At 43.1% G+C, this 20,999-nt stretch overlaps 1 protein-coding gene across 1 annotated transcript in view; it reads right to left on the reverse strand.

Annotated features, from left to right (window-relative positions):
* Positions 1–20,999, reverse strand: part of LARGE1 (LARGE xylosyl- and glucuronyltransferase 1) — a 612,831-nt gene that overhangs the window by 9,984 nt on the left and 581,848 nt on the right. Inside the window, exon 12 of the mRNA XM_036759140.1 lies at positions 12,387–12,665. Coding sequence (XP_036615035.1) covers positions 12,387–12,665 — 279 coding nt within the window. The remainder of the gene's footprint in view (positions 1–12,386; positions 12,666–20,999) is intronic.

Raw genomic sequence — 20,999 nt, forward strand, 5'->3', positions numbered from 1 at the left:
CTTATAAATCTCACTCATTTGTCCCTAGTTCTGCCTTCCAGGGCTAAAAAAAAATAAGTCTAATCCTTTTTCTACATGATCACCTTTCAAATAATTTAAGACTGCTATCACGCGCCTACTAAGTTTCCTCTTTAACCACATGTTCTTCATTTGGTTGCCCTCAACTTTGTTTCTTTTTAAAAATTTAATAATATTTTAGTTTTTACAATTACATGTAAAGACAATTTTCAACATTTATGTTTTTGGATCCTTCCCCTTCCCCAAGATGGTAAACAGTCTGATACATGTGCAATTATGTAAAACATGTTTCCACATTAGTCACGTGAAAAAAGAAACAAAAGGAAAAAAAAACACATAAAAAACCTTGGGGAAAAACACACAAAAGTGAAACTAGTATACTTTGATCTGCATCAGTTCTTTCTCTGGATGTGGATAGCATTTTCTCTCATGAGTCTTTTGGAATTGTCCTGGATCATTGTGTTGCTGAAAAGAACGAAGCAAATCATAGCCGACCATCACACAATGCTACTGTTACTTCAGCTCTGGTTGTGAGTCATTTCACAATGCAGATCATGATTTTGTGGCTATCCCTGATTTCAGGGATTCTTTACCTTTTTATGTATCATGGGCCGCTTTGGGATCCTTCTCAGAATCATCTTTTTAAATAATTGAAGGAAATTCTAAAATTCCCTTAGAGGTTAGTGAAAATAAAGACATAATTAATTTTTTCCATTCAGGTTCATAGATGCCCTGAAATCTATGGACCTCAAATTAGGAATCCCTGCACTAGCTCCTTCCCTCCCCCAAAGCTACTTGAGAGCAGGGACTTTCAAAACACCCAAAAAACCAAAACTTGGTATCCCTAGCATTCACTACAGTTCATTGCCTGTAGCTGGTGCTTAATACATGTTTGTTGGATTGGACTACACTCATCTGCAATATCTGTCTTGTAACCAATATGGTGCCCTCAAAGGGGTCTGACCAAAGTACAGTACAGAGAACTTGGCAAGTACAGCAAGACCATCATCATTCCAGGCAGACACAGGCACCAGGCATCATGAGAGAAACTGCATTGGAAGCAGAGAGTGAGGGCCAGCCTCTGCCAGTTATCCTCTTCTTCATGGAACAAGGAACTGTAGCAATAAATCACACAGTGGCAACCATCCATCCTCCTTCTGGCCCTGGTCAGCACTCAAATGGCACAAAATGGTGAGCAGAGAAGGGCACAAGGGAGAAGCAGAGGGAGAGAGGAGGGCTAAGGATTAGGGAAGGCAAAGAGCATGTTCCGATGGACTCCCATGGAGGGTGAAAGCCCACTTTTCAGAAAGGTTGGTAAATTGGTGGTTTGGAGAGAGATGGTTGGATTCGTTAACATCCCTGACCCCAGAATGATTTTCTTTTCCAGGAGAGATTGCACACAAGGTCTGTGATGAAGAGTAGACAGAGAGGATGGGGAATAAGGTTTAAGACAGCTCGGCAGAAAGTACAGCTTCAGGGCTTCCCACATATTGGTTTCACCTTTTTACCATCTGTGCTGGGAATCACTGCTTTAGGAGAGACATAGAAATGGACCCAAGTGGAATTCTTCGTTTTGTCCCAAACCCTTCAGTTTGTGGCTTGATTTCAAACAGAAGAAAATAGAAGGATCTGTGTGATCACTATAACCAGCCTAGCCTCTAAGTCCCTCTTCATGACACGACTAACTTGTGGGATATTGAAAAGATAAACTTATTGAAGCCAGTAGGGCAAGTGTTGCCTGAGGCAAAATTGTGAAGTGCGGAAAATTCACCTAAGGGATTTTCTGCCTTCATCAATTGTACCCTAGTAGACAATTATTTCTAGAAAGGGACTAGATCGGGGTGGGGAACCTGCGGCCCCAAGGCCTTGAGGCCGCTGGTTCCCCAGCCCTCAACTAGATCAATCCATTCTCTAGATATGACATTTCAAATCTTCCTCCTATTAATCAATCAAGGAGAATTTATTAAGTGGCCACTGCATGCCAGGTGGGGCAGCAAGGTGGTACAATGGATGAAGTGCCAGGCCTAAAGTCAGGAAGATGAATCTTCCTGAGTCCAAATCTGGTCTCAGGCACTTACTAGCTATGTGATCCTGGGCAAGTCACTTAACCCTGTTTGCCTGAGTTTCCTCATCTGTAAAATGAGCTGAAAAAGGAAATGGGAAACCATTCTTTGGCAAGAAAAAATTATTGGTAAAACACTCTTTGCCAAGAAAACCCCAAATGTGGTCATAGAGAGTTAGATACAACTGAAATGACTGAACAACAATGTGTGCGGCACTGTGTTAGAAACTTGAGATATAAAGACAAAAGAGATACTACCTGCCCTCAGGGGGCTTATGTTCTATCGGCGGAGTCAATATGTACACGTATAAGTATAATGACACAAATCTTCAATTCAGTAATTAAAGCTAGAGAAATGAGTAAACCAAAGAAGGCACTGATTGGTATAAAAGATAAAAATTATAGATCTGCAGATGCCACAAAATTCAATCTATAAGAAGAAAAAAACTTTGTGACAACTGTAAACTCAAATAATCCAACAAAAATTTAAAGAAAACAGTGGATTTCCCACAAAGGCTACATGAATGCCTAGAAGAAATGAAGCAAGACATATACATATATGTATGTGTATGTATATATATATATATATATATATAGAGAGAGAGAGAGAGAGAGAGAGAGAGCGCATGTGTGTATATATGTATGTGTATATACATATGTGTGTGTGTATATATATATGTAAATTTTTTTGGCATTGATTTACTTTGGGTCACACAGCCAATGTATATCAGAGGTAGGATTCTAGTCGCAGAGTCAGGAAAACCAAGGTCCAAATCCTATCTCTGACACATCCCATGTGACCTTGGCCAAATCATTTCACTTTCCTAGATGTATGATCCTACCACTAGATGTGGCTTTTCCACCATCCCTCTTTCAAGTTTTTTGTTGTTCAGCCCCATTTGTGACCCCATTTTGGAGTTTTCTTGGCAAAGATACTGGAGTAGTTTGCCATTTTCTTCTCCAGCTCATTTTCCAAGAGAGGAAACTGAGGCAAACAGGGTTAAATGACTTGCCCAGGGTCACACAACAAGTGTCTGAGGCCAGATTTGAACTAATGCAGATGAGTCTTCCTGATTCCAAGCCCAGTCCACTGTACCATCTATCTGCCTTCTTTCAAGATTAGGTAGATGAAAACTGGGATCCTTTGAAGTGACTAGAATAATGGTACTCTCTTCTACATATTTCCCTCTGGAATCACCATTAGTTCTATCAGCATTGAGGCAGCCCATGGACATTGGGTAATATCATACTGAGAATGGTCTCTTCTGAGAAAGTGACTTCCCTTATCTGATAGTCATTTTTGTGAATGATGCTTCCCATGGTGATGAAGGAATATGCTTTAGACAAGTTCTTCGTTCCTCCCCATCCTCCTTGTTCATTTGTCTTCCTTTGAGCCTCCAAGCATCCTTCTGAAAGGTTCAATTTCTCAGCAGGCCAAAGGGGCATCCCATCAGATGGGATGATTGTTTCCATTTGATCCAACACTAGACCATGTGAAAAATCCAACGGAGACCCAGGTGTAGCTGGGCGGATGGTGCTGACAAGGAAGACTGCCCTGAAAGAATTTTCTGATCTTTCCTCTTTCTGGGGTAGATTTCAGTTTCTGTGACTTGTGGCTGAAAAGCAGCTCCTGTGACCAAAGAATAGTCTGAGTTCTCTTCCCAACCCCTCATTAAATTTGGGAAACTATTCCTTCTGATGGGATGATTCTGTTGCATCATCAAAGTTCGCTAAGTCAAGTCAGTCAATGATAATTAAATAATAAATAATTCAATAATTAAATGCCTACTATGTCCTTGGGTTGAAAAAAGTGGGGGACCTCACATCATATTATACTTGTGGCCAGAAGTCTGGTGTTGAAAGACCATGTTCTAGTCACACATACTTTTATTCTTGCCTTCTTCATCTCCACCGCCTGGCTCCCCTGACTTCTAGCCCCAGGTGAAATTCCGCCTACTCAGAAAGCCTTTTCCAATACCCCTTCAATCTAGTGCCTTCCCTCTGCTGATGATTTCTCACCTTTCCTGTTTATGTTTGCATGCTGTCTCCCTCAAGAGATTGGAAGCTCCTTGAGAACAGAACAGGGACTGTGTTTTTGCCTTTTTGTATCCTTAGCACTTGGCATAGTGTCTGGCACACAGTAGGCACTTCATAAATTTTATTGACAGATGGACTGATAGAGATATGTTGAAAAAGAAATCAATGAAAAAAAATTGTGAAACACTCTGAGCCAGGGATTCACTGTGCTAAGCCCCGGGGACACAAATACCAGCAAGCAAGCGTGCTCTGTCTCCAAGGAGAATATGTTCCAATTTGAGGGGGGGAGATTACACATAAAGGAGAGCTGAAAGGGTGGCTTAAATTTTGTCTCTGACATTTACTATCTATGTGACCTTTGTTAAGTTATTTAAGGTCTTTGGACAATTTGCTATGGCCTAGGTCATTCACCTATGGATAAAATCACAGGCCACAGATATACTGATGTGATGGTGCCTAACATGAGAATTTTTAGCTGTGAGACCTGGGGAAAGTCAATTAACCTCTATGGGCCTATTTTCTCATTTGTAAAATCAGGAGGTTGAACTAGATTGTCTCTAAGGTTCCTTCTAGAACTTAGCTCTACAGGTAGGGAAGGAGAGATTTGAGTGAAGGAGGGCTGTGCAAGGTCACCAGCCTCACTTCCTCCTCCAGAGCCATCTGGGTCCAGTGGCCTGATATTCACCAGGATGATTGGAGATGGATGCCTCCCTCACTCAAATCAAAGTCACTTGCAAGTCATGTCATCATTTCCCTGATGTCATGGTCCTTTTCGAGAATGTAGGACAAACACAACCTGTGAGTAGCCTCTGCTGCTGCTTCCTCTCTGTGCTCCATTTCGATGGCTGAAGGCTGCCTCCTTAGCTTTGAGTTTACTGGCTAGATTTCTTTATCAAAAACCAAACCTTAAACCCAATTCATTCTGGAGCTCATAGGTCAATAGGACAATACCTCTCTGCCCTCCAAGCACAGAGTGATTGTAAATACCAAATAGTAACTGTTTCTCTTTTGGCCAGGAACCCTGGGGGTCTTCCCCTCCCATTCTGATTTTTTTTTTGAGTTTTGATTAAAGGGGCCATCCCTCGATTAACTTCTTAAAGAGGCCTGTTCACTGAATGGGCGGGACCTCACTCACAGTGAGAACCTGAAAAGACCTTAGCCTAAAAGGACCAGGGTTTCCCATTGCATTCTGGGTCATCTCCAGTCATGCTGGTGAATATCTGGTCACTGGACCGAGATGGCTCTGGAGGAGAAACTGAGGCTGGTGACCTTGCACAGCCCTCCCTTACTCAAATCAAAGTCAACTGTAAGTCATGTTGATTTCTGTGATGTCATGGACCTCTTTGAGATTGAAGGATAAACACAATGTATCCCAATGATCTGACACTTCTTGGCTGTGACCTGGGCAGCTTGCTTCAACTCTCTGGGCCTGTTTCCTCATCTAAAAAAATTAAGAAAGTTGGGGACTCCATTTCTTCTACCTTCCCCTCTAGTTCTGGCTCTATGATCTTTCTTTGTATCGCTGTATTTTTTCTAATACTGCAGTTGTTGTAACCTTCACAGGGTTGTAGAATATTAGAATAGAAAGGGATCTTAACAATGACTTTGAGCTCTCAAAGAATCCACAGGTGTTGAGAGCAGAGCTACAAAGAGAGGGAAAGAGAAAGGGGAAGGGAAAGGGGAAGGGGAAGAACAAGGGGAAGGGGAAGATAAAGGGAAGGGGAAGGGGAAGATAAAGGGAAGGGGAAGGGAGAGGAGAGGAGGGGAAGGGAAGGGAGGGGAGGGGAGGAAAGGGGAGGGGAGGAGAGGGGGGAAGGAGAGGGGAAGAGAGGGGAGGGGAGAGGAGAAGAGAGGAGGGGAGGTGAGGAGAGGGGAAGAGGAGAGGGGAGGGGAGAGGAGAAGAGAGGAGAAGGGAGGAGAGAGAGGGAGGGAGGGGTAGGGAAGGAGAGAGGGAGAGAAAAGGAGAGAGAAGGGGAGGGGGCGAATTGAGAGAGATTCTAAGGAGAAGTAGGGCTCAGAACCAGAAATTTCTTTTTTTTTTAAAGCACGAGTCCCATAGTGATTATAAGAGCTTGTGTCATTTCTTTGGAAACCACTAGGTGGTGCTTCCCCCTCAATGATGTGGTACCTTTTTGAAAGCAGGAAAAAAGGCTTTCTGCTTCGGGGAGTCATCGATCTAGGGCTGGTAGGGATGGCGGAGTCCATCTAATCTAATTGGCTCACTTTATGAGTAAGGAAACTAAGATTTAGGAAGGTTACATAACTTGTCCAAGGTCATGGGACAAAGGAACAGGACTGGAAAGGATCTCTGAGGCCAAATCCTTCATTTTACAGATCAGGAAGGTGGCTCAGGGAGGACTCAAGATCACACGGGTAGTAAATGTCAGAAGTGAGATTTGAACCCAAGTCCAGAGTCTTGTGTGGTCCTTCTCGCATATCCCAGGGCTTCAGGAAACATACACAGGCCTTCTGCCTTTTTCTCCTGCCACAGCAACCTGGCAATCATTTCTGATGCAACATCAGTGGGTGGGCAAAAGGTATATTTTCAAGGAGCCCTTCTTGGTCCCTGCGGTCATCTAGATTGTCACTTCTTGGTCCAGGACTTCCAGAAGATGATAGAGTCAGGGTCAAGAAAGAGTGTAGTGGAAGAGCCAATGGCTGAAAGTGGGCACAGTTCTCCAGGTAGGTACAATACTCTAAGAGAAGACACATGGATATATGGATATATATCGAGCTCTCAAAGAACCCACAGGTATTGAGAGCAGAGCTACAGAGAGAGGGAGAGTGAGGAGAGGAGAGGAGGGGAAGGGAGGGAGGGGAAGGGGAGGGGAGGGGAGAGTTTTATATATATATATATATATATGTATAGAGAGAGACTTTTTAAATGTATATATATATATATATATATATTTATATATATATGGACACACACACACATATAATCAAAGATCATAGGAATAGAACCAGGAGACACCTTCAGATCGTTTAGCCCCACCTCCTGCTTTTAGTAGCAATCGCCTTGCAAAGTGCTTTGCATATTTTAACTCACTTGGTCCTCACAGCAATCCCATGAAGCACCTGCTATATTATTATCCCCGTTTTATAGATGAAGAAACTGAAGCTCAGAGAGTTTAAATGACTTATCTGGGTTCGGTGTTGGGGAGGAAATTCAAGTATCCCCAACTCCAGGTCCAATACTGTGTTCACTCTGTTACCCAGGTGACGCTGTCAGGCCCATTTTACATGTGAGCAAACAGAGGCCCAGACAGATCTAGTGTTTTGCTGGAGGGAATATGTGGCAGCAGCCAGATTTGACTCTAGATTTAATTTAGTTACCGATCCCCGCCCCCACACTCTACCTATCACCTTCTCATCTTCCCCACAGTGGAGGGGCCCTTTGAAGCCAGCTGGGCAAATTAGCAAAATCCAAGTGGGCTGCTGTCAGAAAGAAAGCAGGCTCTGAACGAGCCACATGAAAATGCCAAGTGAAGCTCCCAGCACCAAGACTGCATGGCTCTGGATGGCCGAGGTCCTTTGTACACAGGGCTGAGGGTGACGTGCTTGACCTGCAGCTGGCAGGACACAGGCTGGAAGCCGTGTGTCCCCTGGTGGGGAGGGCTCGAGTGGAGAACTCAATTAGAGCAGAGAAGCTAATGAGGCCGGGGTCACAGGTCATGAGCTCGCCCCCATTGTTGGGCTGTACCTCTGCACAGCTGCAGACAGCATCTCCAAAGCCCAGCTAGCCTCGTCCCAAATACACTGGACCACAAGGCAGGAGCTGGGGACAGAGGAACAAAACACCCTACCACTGGGAAAGGATGGTGTAGTCTGTTGGGGGCGCTGAGCTGGTCAAAGGTTCAGCTCTCCTACTTATCAGCTGTGTGGCCTTGGGCAGGACATTTAACCTTGCTGATCCTATTTCCTCACTTGTAAAACAGTCAGAGAAGATGGATGCTTATACCAGCCACCTCGTGTGGCTGGTGTGACAAAAGCACTTTGAGATAATTCACATTTATACAGAGGTAGAATGTTTACCCAGCCCTTTCCACACAAAAGCACGATCCAATAGATGTGACAAATGGCATTCCCATTTTATGAATGAGAAAACGGAGGTTCTTAGAGATTATGCAATGTGGCCAAATTGCATGAGTGAGCGTATGGATGTGTGTATGTAAACATATTTTGAGGGGAGGGGCAAGTCTGCACTTGTGAATAGAACAGAAAATTCTCAACCTCTGATGCATATTACGTGACTCTCAGGCAGTCACTTATCACCTCAGTGGCCCCCAAGCAGCTAAGTACTAGAGAACGTGCTAACATGCAGCCTAGAAGGAGAGGTTCACTTCACATCTTTGGATTGTTTTAATAAAGAGCTCTTTTGGGTGGAGGTTCCCTCCACTAGAGCTGCTCAACAACTTGACTTTAGAGACTGGAAGTGACTTCAAGGTGACTTATCTAGCCTGTGTCAGAAGTGGGGCTTGAACTCAGGCCTTTCTGACTCTAAGGTGGGTCTTCTTTCCACTAGACCCTGTTGTTTCTCTGAGATCACCAAAGTTATAAAGACAGTAAGACCTGGGATTTGTACCTAGGTTTTCTGGGCACCCAGTACAATATTCCTTCCACTATATGATGTTATCTGGGCTTAGATCCTGTTTGTATGTATTAATAATGTCACATTCTTAAACGAAGGCTGGAAAGGCTTGTTAATAATAGCTAGCATTTTTACACGCTTTAAAATCAGCAAAACATTTTCCAGATGTCCTGACCAAAACTTTGGGAAGTAAACCCTATCATTACACCCATCTTACGGATGAGGAAAACAAGGCTGGTTAAGTCAGTTGCCTAGTAAGTGTCTGATTCAGGATGTGAATTCTGGCCTGCCTGACTCCAATTTTAGTGCTGTCCCCACTGCTTCCTTTGCTGCCTTATAACTTCATGTTAATGGTTTTTAAGGCTCCATGCATCATAGAACTATCAAATATTAGGACAGTCAGACCAGGAGACATCGGGGGACTGTGCAAAGAGTGTTGGCTTTGGAGTTGAGTCTTTCCAGAGCCAGGTGACTTTGACAGGTTACTGAAGCCTCCTGAGCTCCATTTTACTCATCTGCAAACTGAGGGGATTGGCCAAATGACTTCTGAGGTCCTTTCCAACTCCAAAGCTATGATCTTGTCACCCTGGGCAAGTCTCCTTCCCTTTACGAACTGTTTCCTTATCTATAAAATGAAAGAATTGACTTAGATGTCCTTTGAAATACATTCCAGCTCTGGGTTTTAATCCCATGGAGGGTCAGACTAGATGATGTTGAAGGTCCTTTCCACCTCTAAATCGATGATCGTGGGATCCCTGGGATGAGGGACATGTGGGTTCCAAAGGAAGCAGGGACTTATCCAAGGCCACACAGTTAATTCTAGAGTCCTGTCATACGTCCAGTTCTGTGCTCTTTCTGGTATAGCCTATAGATAATTTATCCCTGATGGACCAATAGATAAATGCAGGAATGGCTGATGAAAATGCTCACTGGTTTCCAAAGATATGAAATCAGCCAGAGAAAGAAAAATCCACTCTGGACCTTCCCAGAGCTAAGCTTGAGGGATCAGAGGTTTCTGGCTACTTGGCTTTGTAAATTAAGTTTCATAAAGTGGGATTTTAAGAACGATGTCTTTCCCTCAGAGCCCGGGGATCATTCAGTTTTGCAGACCAATTTTTGGTTAGGTAGACAATTTCCGGAGCAAGAATGAAGCAGGAAATGAGAGAGTGGGGTCAAAAGAGGTTGTGATGCCATTATATATTAATAGCATGACCTTGGCCAAATTGCTTAACCTCTACGGGTCTCAGTTTTCTCATTCGTAAAATCAAGAGAGATTGGGGTTACGCTACACAAACTTGTAAACGCCTTCCAGTAATGACAGCATTGCTCTACATGGCTCCAAAGGCAGATTGTAGGCAGATGGGGGAGAAGGAGAGAGATGAGTATGGGGATAGATTTGCACGAAAGGCAACTTGGTGCAGTAGAAGTTAAAGACAGACAAACAAACAAAAACAAATACCGGGCTCCGAGATCTGGCCTTGACCTCCAGCTCTGACCCATACTAGCTTTGTTTGGATCTAAGTCAGCTACCTTCTCATCAACTTAACAAAGGGGTTGCACTCAAGGGTTTCTAAATTTCCTTCCAGATCTAAATCACTGACACTTGGATCCTCTGAGTCCTGGAACTGATGCTTCCTGGTTGGGTGATCCTTGGTAAATTACTTAGCCTCTCTGGACAGTAAATATTACAGTTAAATTGAACTGAATCTGCTCTTCCGTGAATGGGTGGGATAATCTTTGCTGTGCCTGTCTCAGAGGGTTGTCATGAGAAAACGTTTGGCAAGTTGTAAAATGCTAATGGGAATTATTATTATTGTGATGATGACGATGACGACGATGATGATGATGAAGAACCCTAAGAGTACAGCCCCTTGCTAGCTACGCAGGATCCAAGGATCACAGATATGAAGTGAGAAGAAAACAAGGCATTGAGAGAAAGTGATTTGCCCAAGGTTGCACGGGTGGAATGTTATGGGTCCAGAATTCGAACTCAGGTCATATAGGATAACAGGATTGCATATATATAGAGCTGGAAGAGACCTCAGACACACCCTAGTCCAACTATTTCATTTTACCGAGGGGGTGACTATGTTCCAAGCACTTTTATAAGCATTTAAGATAAAAAAGGCAAAAAACAGCTGCTGATTTCAAGGAGCTTCCATTCTAATATGGGACACAACATGCAAATAAAACAAACACAGAGTGGATGGGAGGTAGTCTTAGAGGGAAGGTCCTAGTCCTGGGTATATATGTGCTGGGGGAAACCCACAGAAGGTAGACTTTGAGTTGAGTCTCAGCGGAATCCAGGCAAACCCAGAGGCAGAGGGGAAAGCATGGGGGACCACCTGGTCAAAGGCAGGGAGGTGGGAGATGGAGTGTTATGTTATGGGAACTTCAAGTAGCCAGAGCATAGAGTGGAAGGGAGTGAGGTGTGAGAAGCCCAGAAAGAAAAGGAGACAGGTTATAAAAAGATTTACATGCCAAACAGAGGATTTTATATTTGATTCTGGAGGAAATGTGGTTCCATCGGGGTATAGTGAGTAAGGGAAGACATGCTCACCCCTGCACTTTAGGAAGATCTCTTTTTGCTAAGGGAAAGATGGATTTGAGTCAGGGGAGATGGGGCAAGGGGACCACATGAAGGGCTAGTAAAGGAGTAGTCCAGGCAAGAGGTGACGAGGGCTTGTGATGAGACATGCTCAGGATTTATCAGAAAGGATCTGTTAGGTCAGAAGAGACATGGGTTAAAAGACCCAGAATTACCTAAAGTCACAACATCAGTAAGTGGCAGAGTCAGAATTTGAACTCAGGCCTTTTGGCTCCAAATCTAGGACTCTATCAACTGGACTAAGATGTTCCAGTAAGAATGAGAGCTAAGATCTCTGTTGGCTCAGGATCATGCATGCTTATTTCTGTGAGCCTGTTTCTTCTTCTGGAAAATGAAGGTGTTGAATCAAAAAGGTCCCCTCTAGCCCTGTGCTTTGCAACCCCCATGAGCCACACGGACCACAAAAGTCTCAGAAATTCACTGGAATTTTCAGGACTGAATTTCCTTTTTGGCCACATGATGTCCCCATCATATCACAGTAGCAGCTTCAGAGGCTCCAGTCTGGCTCTGGGACGGGGGCTCTTTGTGTGTGTGTGTGTGTGTGTGTGTGTGTGTGTGTGTGTGTGTGTTACCCCTCCCTTTGGCAGTCTGATATAGCTCATTGACCCCTTCACAACAAAATGCTTTTAAATTCATAAAATAGAAGACAAAATTAGAAAGGAAGCCAATTATACAATTATATTGAAGTAAAGAGATTGAATATATATGTATATGTATATATATATATATATATATACACACACACACACACACACACACATATGGAGTACCTAATCCTTTCCAGAGATGATCTGAAATCAGGATCAGGGTTTACTCTACTCTGTTAATCCAAATTCACTAGAGTGATACAGATTCAGATCGCCCTTTGCCTCACTCACCCCAGACCACTGTCCCACAGTTTCCCATTTTGTTGCCAAAGGACTTGAACTGCCCCTAAAATCTGACACCATAGACAAGACCCAGCTGGCCCACCCTTGTTATAGTATTGATCCCTCCCATTTAGAAATCCTTCCATCCTCCAGGGAATGAGAAGGGGAGACAGAACTCATAGCGGATTGCCCCACACTTACCTGAGGTACTCACAGAGTCCGTACATAGGCAGGAAGTCAATGTCAGAGAGAAACATGTATGGAGTGCTGATGTGCTTCATGGCCACATTGCGCAGAAGGTTGACAGGGTAGAACTGGCCTTCTTTGTACACAATGTGATAGCCGACATTGTGGCGGCTCATGAGGACTTCGGAGCCCTGGGCATAGCGCAGGAACTGCTGGGCTTCAGCATCAGACAAGTACAGGGCCAAGCTGATGGGCCCCTCCCAGTGTTTGCAGATGGCCTCAAGCATCTGGAGCCTGAGAAGAAACCAAAACATAGCCAAGGTGAGCTGAATCCTCCTCATTCACATTTCAACTTCTTTCTACCCATGTTTTCTCTTCTCCCCTTTCTTTCCTCCTCTCTCACTCCTCTTTTCCTCTTCTCTCCTTACATCCTCTTTCTTCTCTCATCCCTTTCTTGCCCTTCTTCTTTCTCTTCCTTTCATCTTCTCTCTCCCTCTTTTCTCTACTCCTTTCCTCCAATCTCTTTTCTTCTGTTCCCCTCTTCTCTTTCTTCGCCTCTTCTACCATTTCTGTCTCTCTACAGCTCTCTGTTTCTGCTCATCTCTGTGTCTCTGTCTCTTCTTTTGTGTCTCTGCCTTTGCCTCTATGTTTCTTTCTCTCTCCTTCCTTCCCTGCCTCCCCTCCCCTCCTTTGCTCACCAAATAAAGTGATTTAATTAAGTGACTAGTAAGTAGAGGAGTTAGAGCTTAGACCCAGTCTACTGTTTGCATCCCAGCATTGCCACTTACTACCTCTGTGACCTTGGAGAGCTCCTTGGAGAGCTTGGGGGAGGCACTGTCCTAATGTGGGGAGAATGCTACAGGGGGATTCAAATTCCCGCTTTGTTACTTGTTACCTGGGTGCCACTGGCCAAGTCCTTTTACCTGTATCAAGTTTCCTCGTCTATTAAATGAGGAGTTTAGGCTGGATAGAGTCTCACGTGGCTTCTCGTTCTAAATCTAGGGCCCTGTGACTTTCCATCCAGGTGATGGCGTACAGGGCAGATAGTATAACTTTGAGATAAGGAAGCGACCTTACAGACTATTTAGTCCAACACTCTGTTTTACAGATAAGGAACCTGAAGTCCATGGAGGGAAGTATCTTGTCCAAGATCATAGTATCACCTCAGAGGCTACCTAGTCCAATATCTTCAATTTTAGGAAACTGAGTCCCAGAGATTTAAAGATATTTGCCCAAGTATGTGTCACATAGAGATTTAATTTGAATCCAAGTTCTCTGCCTCCAGAGTCAGTGCACTTTCTATTGTATTTTTCTTATTTTTTTTCCCACTCCTCTACCTTCCTCTCTCTCTTTCCTCCTTCCTTCCCTCCCTCCCTTTTGCCTTTTTCACTATTTTTTTCTCCTTCCCTCCCTTCTGTCCATCCATCAATCCTTCCACTCATCTATCTTTCCTCATTAAATGAAATACCCCAACCACATGGGAAGGTACATTTACAGATCAACTCATCTACTCTGCAGGGGGTATCCTGCCTGCAGTAGTTACGATAAGGCACACTGTGACCACAGCAAGGGCTTTCAAATAAAGACATTCTACAAAAGTATTTGGAAGAAAATCTTTAAAGATCTTTTCTCAATGGCTCTTGGAACACACAGGGCATAAAATGTAGAGTTAAGCAATGGCCAAAGCCAATTTCCATTTTTCCTACCCAGTAAGAACTACCTAATGACAGCCCCCAGCCACAATGCCTATTCTATTCAGACAATTTCCAGGAAATGGATTCTATCCATTTCAGGGTCTCTAAACCATAGGCAAATGGCCCACCTATCTTGGTTAAGTGGGGTTCCTGATGGGCTCCCCCAAGTCCTTCATAGTAGTTCCCTGAATTGGTATTGTTTGAATTCACTTCATCTTTGAATACAGAGAATTAAGGGCTGCACTCATGTAAAGTTTCCTCCACTCTTCACCTTCTATTATGGTTGCTTAATCAAATTGATTAAGATGATTTTTTTGGTAAGAGTTTGTTCCAGCGCTTAATCTCACAGTTAGGACCCAGAGGGGAACACACTTTAGCTTGGGTTCCCTGGCATGGTAGAAGAAGCACGGGAAATAGAACCTCTTCCACCACCGTGGTTCAAATCTTGGCTCTGGCACTTCTACCTGCAATAAGTCATTGGGCCTTAGTTTTCTCATCTTTAAAAGGAAGGGGTTGGACTCATGGAATTTAAGGTCTCTTCCAACTATAAATCAGTGATCCTAAGACCTCTGGGGACCTTCTTCCTAAATTATTTGAGTTCTGGGGGGAGGAGAAAAATAAGAACATAGAGTACTTTTATTTTGAAAAGCTTGCTACCTATGTCTTCTTATCGGTCCTTACAATAACCCTGGGAGGTAGGTGAAGAAACTGAGGCTGACAAGGTTAAGTGACTGCCTAGGGTCATACAGCTAGTGTCTGAGGCAGACTTTGACTGAAAGTCTTCCTGATTTCCATCACCTAGCTCCTTGAAAGAGAGGGGGAATCTTCTCACTCCATTTGTCATTTTTCTGTCAAATGGGAGCATAGCCACCTTTAGTCACAAGGCAAACTGTGGTAATGAACAGCTGAAGCTCAAGGACTGATGGGAGGGATAGATATTTGATGGTGAATGATGTAGAATAGGTTAGTGGAAGAAGCATTGAATTTGGAGTCTGAAGACAGAGTCTGCTGTCCTGGGGTCAAGCCTTATCCCTGCCTTTACTGGCTGTGGCTTTGGACAAGTGACTGAGAATCTCTGGGCCTGAGTTTTCCCATTTGTAAAAGAGGATATCTCAGATTTAGACCCGAGAGATCATTTAGTCTAATCCCCTTATGGACAGAAGGAAGGGAAGGAGAAAAGGACAAGAAGAAAGATAGCGAGAAGGGTAAAAGGAAGGGAGGGAGGAAAGGAGGAAAGAGAGAGAGGAAAGTAGAGGATGGAAAGAAGAATAGGAAAAATACAGTAGAAATTGAGATCCATACAGTTTAAGTGACTTGTCTAAGGCTGCGCAGATACGAATAATAACAGCTAGCATTTCTAACGTGTTTGAAGGTTTGCAAAGCTTTTTCATGAATATTATCACATTCGGTCCTCATAACAACCCTGCAAGGCAGATGCTGTCTTTATTCCATTTTAGAGTTGAGGAAACTGAGAGACACAATGCTTAAGTGATTTTTGCAGGTTCACAAGGCTAGTAAGAATTTGAAGTGGGACAGCTGGGTGGCACAATGGATAGGCACCAACCCTGGAGTCAGGAGGATCTGAGTTCAAAAGTGACCTCAGAGACTAGGTAAGTGACCCTAGGCAAGAGGCAGAGGGAGAGAGAGGGAGGGGAGGAAGAGAGGGAGAGAAGGAGAGGGAGAGAGGGAGTGGGGGAGAGAGAGAAATGGGGGGAGAGAAAGAGAGAGAGAGAGAGAGAGAGAGAGAGAGAGAGAGAGAGAGGAGAGAGAGAGAGAAGGGAGGGAGAGAGAAGAAGAAGAAGAAGAAGAAGAAGAAGAAGAAGAAGAAGAAGAAGAAGAAGAAGAAGAAGAAGAAGAAGAAGAAGAAGAAGAAGAAGAAGAAGAAGAAGAAGAAGAAGAAGAAGAAGAAGAAAGAGGAGGAGGAGATGAAGATGAAGGAGAAGGAGGAGAAGGAGATGTAGATGAAGGAGGAAGAGGAGGAGAATCAGAGGTAGGAATTGAACAAATGAACTCAGGTTTTCCTGACTCCATGTCTAGCACTCTATCCACTGTATTGTCTATATAAGATAATAAGTACCAGAGCCAATAGTTGAATCTGGGTCCATTGTATGACTTCAGATCCAGCACCTGCAGCACAAGGTAAATGTATGGACCAGCTGAATATTTGACATATGTTTATTAGTTGGCTTCTATGAGTCAGACACTGTGCTGAGTACTACAGACACAAAGACAAAAGTGAGACAGTCTTTGTCCTCCAGGAGCCTACATTCTCACAAGAGATAATGTGGGTGTGTATGTACATATATATGTATGTGTGTATATATATATAGACACACACACACACACACATTGGCCTGGTCCTTTCTTTTTTTTTCCTAATAGCTGCAATACCCAAGTCATGACTGCTTAAGTATACAAGCTTCTTTTTAACATGGGAAAAATTCCATTTGGACTGTGTGACCACTGAGTTCTCATGTTTTTATTTGCTTGATTTTTTAAACTTATTTAGATGTTCTGGTATAAGTAGAACATTGTAATTAGGGCAGGTAATTCTATAGAGGACATGGATTTCTTTTATTTATTTATTTATTTATTTCATATTTTTAGTTTTCAGCATTGATTTTCACAAGAGTTTGAATTACAAATTTTCTCCCCATTTCTACCCTCCCCCCCCCAACTCTAAGATGGCATATATTCTGGTTGCCTCATTCGCCAGTCAGCCCTCTCTTCTGTCACCCCACTCCCCCCCATCCCCTTTTCCCTTGCTTTCTTGTAGGGCAAGATAATTTTCTATGCCCCATTGCTGTTTATCTTATTTCATTGTTTCACACAAAAACTTTTTTTTGAACATCTGTTTTTAAAACTTTGAGTGCCAAATTCTCTCCCCTCTTCCCTCCCCACCCACCCTCCCTAAGAAAGCAAGCAATTCAACACAGGCCATATGCATATCATTATGTAAATCCCTTCCACAATATTCATGTTGTGAAAGACTAACTATATTTTGCTCCTTCCTATCCTATCCCACTTTATTCAAATTTCTCCCTTGACCCTGTCCCTTTTCCAAAGTGTTTGTTTTTGATTACCTCCTCCCCCTATCTGCCTCCCCTTCTATCATCCCCCCTTTTTTATCTCCTTCCTCCTTCTTTCCTGTGGGGTGAGATACCCAATTAAGTGTGTATGTTATTCCCTCATCAGGTCAAATCCAATGAGAGTAAGATTCACTCATTCCCCCTTACCTGCCCCCTCTTCCCTTCCTACAGAACTGCTTTTTCTTGCCACTTTTATGTGAGATAATTTATCCCATTCTATCTCTCCCTTTCTCCCTCTCTCAATATGTTCCTCTCTCTTCCCTTAATTTTATTTTTTTAGATATCATCCCTTCATATTCAACTCTCACCCTGTGCCCTCTTTCTATATATATATATATATATTCCCTTCAGCTACCCTAATACTGAGGTCTCATGAATTATACACATCATCTTTCCATGTAGGAATGTAAACAAAACAATTCAACTTTAGTAAGTCCCTTACGATTTCTCTTTCTTGTTTACCTTTTCATGCTTCTCTTGATTCTTGTGTTTGAAAGTCAAATTTTCTATACAGCTCTGGTCTTTTCACTGAGAAAGCTTAAAAGTCCCCTATTTTATTGAAAGTCCATATTTTGCCTTAGAGCACGATACTCAGTTTTTCTGGGTAGGTGATTCTTGGTTTTAATCCTAATTCCACTGACCTCCGGAATATCATATTCCAAGCCCTTTGATCCCTTAATGTAGAAGCTGCTAGATATTTGTTTTTCCACAATACTCAAATGGTTTCTTTCTGGCTGCTTGCAGTAGTTTTCCCTTGATCTGGGAGCTCTGGAATTTGGCGACAATATTCCTAGGAGTTTTCTTTTTGGGATCTCCTTGATAATTTCTTGAAAGGTGACATCTAAGTTCTTTTTTTGATCATTGATTTCAGGTAGTCCAATAATTTTTAAACTATCTCTCCTGGATCTAGTTTCCAGGTCAGTGGTTTTTCCAATGAAATACTTCACATTGTCTTCCATTTTTTCATTCCTTTGGTTCTGTTTTATAATATCTTGATTTCTCATAAAATCACTAGCTTCCACTTGCTCCAATCTCATTTTTAAGGTAGTATTCTCTTCAGTGGTCTTTTGGACCTCCTTTTCCATTTGGCTAATTCTGCCTTTCAAGGCATTCTTCTCATTGGCTTTTTGGAGCTCTTTTGCCATTTGAGTGAGTCAATTTTTAAGGTGTTATTTTCTTCAGTATTTTTTGAGTCTCCTTTAGCCAGTCATTGACTTGTTTTTCATGGTTTTCTCACATCATTCTCATTTCTCTTCCCAATTTTTCCTCTACTTCTCTAACTTGCTTTCCAAATCCTTTTTGAGCTCTTCCATGGCCTGAGACAGTTCATGTTTTTCTTGGAGGCTTTTGACGTAGGCTCTTTGACTTTGTGGACTTCTTCTGGCTGTATGTTTTGGTCTTCTTTGTCACCAAAGAAAGATTCCAAAGTCTGAGTCTGAATCTGAGTCTGTTTTCGCTGCCTGGCCATATTCCCAGCCAACTTACTTGACCCTTGAGTTTTTCGTTGGGGCATGACTGCTTGAAGAGAGTACTTTGTCCCAAGCTTGAGGGGCTGTGCTGTTGTTTTCAGAGCTATTTCTACACAGCAATCTCTGCCACACCAGTGCTACTCCTCCCCCAAGAACTGCCAACCTAGACTGGACTCAGATCTAAGCTGGCTGGTACTCCTGCTGAGATCTGCCACTTAATTCCTCCCACCAGGTGGGCCTGGGGCTGAAAGCAACTGCAGCTGTAGCTCTGGAAGCAGCCTCAGAGCTGCATTACCTCCGCTGCCCCAGGGCGGTGACCTAACTGTGAACTCTTTTCACTCTGTCCCAGCAGATTTTTCCACTAACCTTCCCTGTTGTCTTTGGTGTTTGTGGGTTGAGAAGTCTGGTAATTGCCACAGCTCACTGATTCAGGGCACTAGGGCCTGTTCTGCCTGCCTCCTGGTCTGGTTGGCCCAGGCGCAGCTCAGGCTGGGCTCTGCTCTGCTTCCAGCTCCATGTGATAGGCCTTACCCAGCAACTGGGCTGGAGCCCTGCTTCCCTCTGCTATTTCGTGGGTTCTGCAGTTCTAGAATTTGTTCAGAGCCATTTTTGTAGGTGTTTGGAGGGACCTGGTGGGGAGCTCATGCAAGTCCCTGCTTTCCAGCTGCCATCTTGGCTCCGCCCCCTGGCCTGGTCCTTTCTGGTTACAAAGCACTATATGCAAAGCAGACCAATGTGGGCTGCTGTGGGTCTTGAGTAGGAGAACATATTCTCTTGTTCATTCAATCACTGGGTGTCTCACTTTCCCCACCTGTAGGAAAGGGAGCTTTCTCCTTCCCATATCACCTATATCACAGGACTGTTGTGAGGAGGGCATCTGGTAAAGATCGTGACTCCAGAGTTCTGAGGGGAAGAGGAGAGGCAGTAGACTACAGGGGTAGAATAAGGTATCCTCTGTCAGGCATGCTCAGTAGATCTGTTTGTTTTGTGTAACTGACTTTACTACAAGAGAATTGCCCCCCCTCTTTCTGTCTGTCTCTCTCTCTCTCTCTCTCTCTCTCTGTATGGGGAGGATACTAGGAAATGATAACAATGTGAAAAAGGATCAATAAAACATAAATGAAATACACAAAAAGAAAGTGCTTGGTAAAAGCATAAAGAGCTACACCACCCCTTCCCATAACTATTACAATTGGCTTCCCCATACTCTACATCCTCCTACCCAGAGTCTGCTCCATGATGGATAAAACACAGATCTAGTGATCTGAGTTCCTCTGAAGAAGTGCTGGTTTGCCCAGGAATTATGATTTCCTTTGTAAAAGAGTTGTTTCTATTCCCAAGCACAGATAGCAATAATTAGTTAACATTTCCATGGTGTTTTTATTGTTAAAGAGTTCTACAGAAATGATCTATTTTTTGTCCTTACAATAGCCCTAGGAGGTAGGTGATATTATCTCCCATTTTATAGGTAGGGAAACTAAGGCTAAGTGACCTCAATGACTTGTTCAGGGTCACATAGTTAGAAAGTTTCTGAGAGAGGATTTGAAATCAGAAGTTCTTAAGTCCAGAAATCAATCCACTGGATAGCAGCCTTTCTATACCTATATAATCTCAGAGAATTGCTTGAGGTTCAGAGATCTTCAGTGTCTTGTCCAAGGTCATACAATCATTATGGGTCAGAGGGAGACCTGGAATCCTGTGGACCTTAAGTCCACTGGTATATTCCCTATGCTATACTATCTTTCTCTTTTGAAAATAGGCATTTTAAAGAATGATATATGAACATACTCAATATGAACCTTAGCTAAGTGAGGAGCCCTACAAAGTCACTATAATGGTTAACTTGGGGCTCCCTTTCCCCCTCCCACAGTCACGATTTTCTAAGAGTTCTTTTATTTTTTTAAACCTGCACTTTTCCTGAGAACTACTTCTCTGGAGAACTACAAACAAAACAATCAAAACTACATCTCAGAAAGGACATGACAAGAATCAGATAAACTAAGTGGAAGAGAGAAAGGCTACAAAGGCTGCTATAGATAGCATGGTCTTAAGATGAAGAGACAAGGATACTTTTAAACCAGTGTTTTCCAACCCTTGGGCACCAGGAATCTGGTAGGATACAAAACTCTTACAAAAAGGTTTGAGAACCCATAAATAAGCAAGTATGATGTGACTCCAAGCAACTCTTTCCACATCATTCCATTTGACTCTTAAAGATACAGTACAAGTATTTCTAGTCTCTGAGGGAGCTGAATGAAACAGAAATTACAATAACTTCTAAAGGGTGGATAAATAATGTCTCACACATATATGCATAGCTCTTTCAAAATGATATAGCACATAACAAAGGCTTAAAACATACTTGTTGACTGAGTG

Source organism: Trichosurus vulpecula, chromosome 5 (assembly GCF_011100635.1).
Source record: "Trichosurus vulpecula isolate mTriVul1 chromosome 5, mTriVul1.pri, whole genome shotgun sequence".
Lineage (NCBI taxonomy): Eukaryota > Metazoa > Chordata > Mammalia > Diprotodontia > Phalangeridae > Trichosurus > Trichosurus vulpecula.